The sequence below is a fragment of the Pogona vitticeps genome, chromosome 1 (genome assembly GCF_051106095.1).
Source record: "Pogona vitticeps strain Pit_001003342236 chromosome 1, PviZW2.1, whole genome shotgun sequence".
NCBI classification, from domain to species: domain Eukaryota; kingdom Metazoa; phylum Chordata; class Lepidosauria; order Squamata; family Agamidae; genus Pogona; species Pogona vitticeps.
The window spans coordinates 280,559,322-280,563,500 of record NC_135783.1 but is presented as its reverse complement, the minus strand read 5'-3'; the positions used below and the strand labels follow the sequence as shown (position 1 = coordinate 280,563,500).

Below are 4,179 nucleotides of genomic sequence, written 5' to 3'. Positions count from 1 at the left end.
TTGTTCTTCCTGACGTTTCGCCAGTCTCTGTGGCTGGCATCTTCAGAGGACTGGAATAGGAACTCTGTCCATGCTCTATTGCTGTTTGTTGGATAGCTGAGTATTTATAGCTGTGAGACAAAAGGACAAAAGCTTCTGTCCATCTCTGCAAAGAGACAAGGAACTGGATTTTTCAACTTAATGCCACAACACACCATAGCCCTCCTATCCCTACAATGCCAGCTGACAGTTTATGGAACATAACGAGAAATATTGTTAAACACAATGTGCTTTTCTCCTGCCACTGTAACAAAGTAATTTAAACAAGTGCAACTCATACTCCTCCCACCTCTCAAACCCTATTAGGACAAACAGCATTGATCTTCTAAGATCTGGAGTTTATTCTAGACAGGCTTAAGTCATGGACATTTCATGTTTGAAACTATGCTCCAAAATTAAAATTCCCACAGTTCCTAAGTTCATGTTCACATTTTCTTTGCACATAAAGAAGTCAACAGGAGGAGAATAGAAGATGTGCAAGCAGACAGGATTCCAGCACTGAGTCTAGGATGAGTTGGAGAGGGCAATTTCTGTATAGCAGAATTGGGGAGAAGGGTTAGATGAAAGTAAAACTTAAGATAATTTATTATTTTAGAGTAGAATCCCAAGAATCCCACTGGTCCTGGTGGCTGGGGATTTGAGTCCAAAATAGTATCAGTAGCATTTAAATCCTCATCGGAAACAACAGGGATGTTCTTCTGTTGTCCTACACACCTGGGCTCCCTGCATGCTAGACTGACACCAGGTTGTTGCTGGCAGGCAATGTTGTTTCAATGATGTTGTTTTGAAATTCTTTTTCAACTAGAAAACATAATAAGGTTTTGACTTGGGATACAACAGCACTAACAGCAGAGAGCAAGCTAGTATGGGCAAATAGGGAACAGTTGGGCTTAATCAGAGTGACCTAATAAAACCTGACCATTCACACAGAAATGGCTCCTGCGAATGTCATTAAGTGGCATAATAGGTGAGCTACTTCAGCATATTGGCATATTAATCACTTCCTCTACTTGGTAGAGGGCAGGGGAACTTAATTTTTTTACTACATATATATTGCTGATGTGCTGCATCAGTTATAAAGCAAAATTGTTTTTTAAGATCTTTCTTTTGCCTTCTCTTGATGGGCAAGTTAAGAAACTGCCTGCAGCCAAAACCACCAGTTTGGATTTTACTGTGGGCAATTTCTCAATCAGCCCTTTAAGGTAAGGCAAAAAATAAAAATAAAATAAAATTATAACTGATGTAGCACATCAGGGATAGTCTTCATACAGAGCTCCAGACAGCAGGCTAAACAGCCTGTATACTCAATCTCTAAGTCACACTGACTTTTAATAGGCACAAGATGATTCCTGGATGCCCCAAGTCAATCTCAAAGCAACTATGGAATTGAAAATATTTTCAGTAGTCTTAATTCTGCTAAATTCAAAAAAGAGAAAGCAAGCTGACATGCAAATTCAGCATTTAAAGTTGCTTGTACATCACAGGGAAAAGCATGCTGTCACCAGTGAACGATCTCTATATGAATGCTGAATTCCACTGATTTTATTGCAGATCAGCTTTGCGGACGCAAACCTTCTTCCACGTAGTCTGCTGCTAGGTTCATCTGACAGTCCCTAAGCGCTTTGATAACATCATCAACCTTGGCTTCCCTCTCTTTTGATTTACGCCACTCTAAAAGCGACTGCATCAGTTGTTCTTCCAAGTTGTATGGATTGGCCATTACAATTCTATCTATTTTGGCTTCTGAAATCCCAAGTTTTCGGATCAGCATTTTCCAGTTTCTTCCAACATGTTTACATATGATTTCGAAAGCTCTGTCCAGCTTACCTAGAAAGAAAATTGTAGCTTGCGTTAAATTACTGGTTTGTAGCATGATGTTCCCAGTGAGAAGTGGAAGGTTCCCAGTGACAAGCTTTATCTTAACAGAGCATGATGGTTTTAACACTGACTTTGCCCTGTATCTGCCACCTTGCAAATGCCCTTCTTTACACTTAGTTGGACAAGGTTCCTAGGTAGACATAAATTCTAAACTCCAAATTCTATTAGATTCCAGCTTCCTGGAGTTTATGCTTTGGGGCATCAGCTGATAAAACCATAGGCTGCTTTCAGTCTCAAGCTAATTGCTAACTCTCCCTTCCTTGGAAACTTCCTGAAAGAACTAGAAAAAAAAAGAAAGAGATAGAAATTTTACAGGCAGGGCAGACTGGGCATCACTACAGGCATGATTCTTCTCCTTGTCAGTTTCCTTCCATTGATCTATTGGGAAAAGGGAAATGGAAATGAATCTTCTGCTTCTTTCTTCTAAGCAGTTACAAAAAGTTCAAAGAATTGTCCAACTACTTCCTGATTGATCAGCAAAGTATGTATATGTTCTCATTCCTATGCCTGAATATATGGCCACCTTTTCTAAAGGCAGAATTTCAATAATGTTAGATTAACTTTAGAAATTCAATAGGACGTTTCTGGAATGCAGAAGACACTGAAATAGATGAATGGCCTCATTCTGACTGCTGCACAGTTGTTAAAGGGAGCAACTTTATTCGGGGTTGATACCAGGGCTGCCAACAATTTATTAGCCTCGTCATTGTCTTTCATAACAGTCTGAAGTAGATCAAGCTACAGGAAAAGGCTGAATTGAGGCTTGCTATGCCATGCAGTTGGTTGTAGTAACCTGATTTAGACTGTACTACAAGGTAAATGGGACAAACATAGGGCAGAAAGATTTTTTTTTTAAGTGCTGGTCCTCTGCAGAGAATGCAGAGTCTAGTTCCAGCACAAATGGCTTAATTGTCTGGCTTTATACCAGGCGTGGGGAAATTTTGGCCCTCAAGATGTTTTGAATTACAACTCCAATAATTTACCTTGCTGGGTGGATCTTCTGAGAGTTGAACTCCAAAACATCTGGTCCTCCAAAAGGTCTTTGTTCTTGATTTAAAGCAGGGTTGGGCAACTGTAGTTCTCCAGATGTTGTTTCATCCTTCACCACTTATTATGCTTCTTAGCTTTAATGGGCATAGAGTCCAATTACATCTGGAGTGCCACCACTGCCTGTCCTGCATTTATACTTATAGTTCTAGACACATTTGCTGGAAGGTAGACATACTGGCAAAAATCCTCTTAGTTAGATCTACTGGCATAATACAGCTGGTGTCAATTTTGGTATTGAATCGCTTCAAGTTAAAATACAAGCATTGGCATCTGCTGTTGCACACCAAATCACACAGCAGAAAATGCCTATTTTCACTTCTTGATCTGCAGTAATTTGCCACCAGGATTTACACCAATTACATTATATCAAGATAAAAAAATTATCAGATTTTGGAAAGTTAACTTACTTTTGAGTAAACTTTTGGGTAAAAGTACACAGACGTTTCGAGTTACTTGTGAGCAGATTAAATTCTATTCCCCCAACAAATTTCTGATTATATTTCTTCTTATATAGAACTAACAGACCAGACCCAGCAAATGTGCCTGAAGCTTAATCATCATTGTCATCATCATAGAACTGCAGAGCTGAAAGGGACTGTATGGATCACTGAATTTAGTCCTGTGAAAGAGGAATCAAACTCCCAACCTCTGAAATGAAACTGCCTCTCAGCCATTGCCAGCTGGGAGACCCTCTAGAACAGTATGAAATGGAGTGTCCTGGAAAACAGAAGCACTCAGCAGACACCTTCTTTGACTAAAAGCTCCTCTCTCCTTCAGCAAGACATCTCTAGGCTTTGAAGGGAGTTCTCTACAAAGCATTCCTGTCTTGTAATGGAAATTATCCAGCTGTACTGGGCAGCATGTCTCAATATATCGTGTTGGCACACAGAAATAACTGTGAATCCTTTGGCACCTTAAAACTCGAAACAGTTTCCAAAAAGGAATCCTGTGCACATTCTAGACTGCAGCTACCATGAGTTAATGTCACACCTTCCTGACTGGGAGAGCAGTATAGCAATGGAATCAATTGCCTTGAGGGGGGGGGGTGAGAGCTCCAACACTGGAGGCATTAAAGAGAAACTTAAGACAACCGCCTAACAAGTCTCCTTTGATTTGTATTCTTGCATTGATCAGGGGATGGGACCTGATGGCCTTTCAACTTTATGATTCTATTCTTGCAGGCATCAAATTACCTCAGGCAGCAGATTGTAG

The 4,179-nt window shown here is 40.1% G+C and overlaps 1 protein-coding gene across 3 annotated transcripts in view; it reads right to left on the bottom strand.

The window, feature by feature from the left end:
- Nucleotides 1-362: 362 nt before the first annotated feature.
- Nucleotides 363-4,179, bottom strand: part of FADD (Fas associated via death domain) — a 5,135-nt gene continuing 1,318 nt past the window's right edge. For 2 of the 3 annotated variants that reach the window (XM_072985917.2, XM_072985918.2), the window contains exons 3-4: nt 1,612-1,866; nt 363-840 (exon numbers count right to left, since the gene is read on the bottom strand). In XM_072985917.2, coding sequence (XP_072842018.2) covers nt 770-840; nt 1,612-1,866 — 326 coding nt within the window. In that variant the 3' untranslated portion in view covers nt 363-769. Of the gene's footprint in view, nt 841-1,481; nt 1,867-4,179 lie in introns of those variants that run through there. The other variant, XM_078383246.1, reaches the window with a different exon arrangement.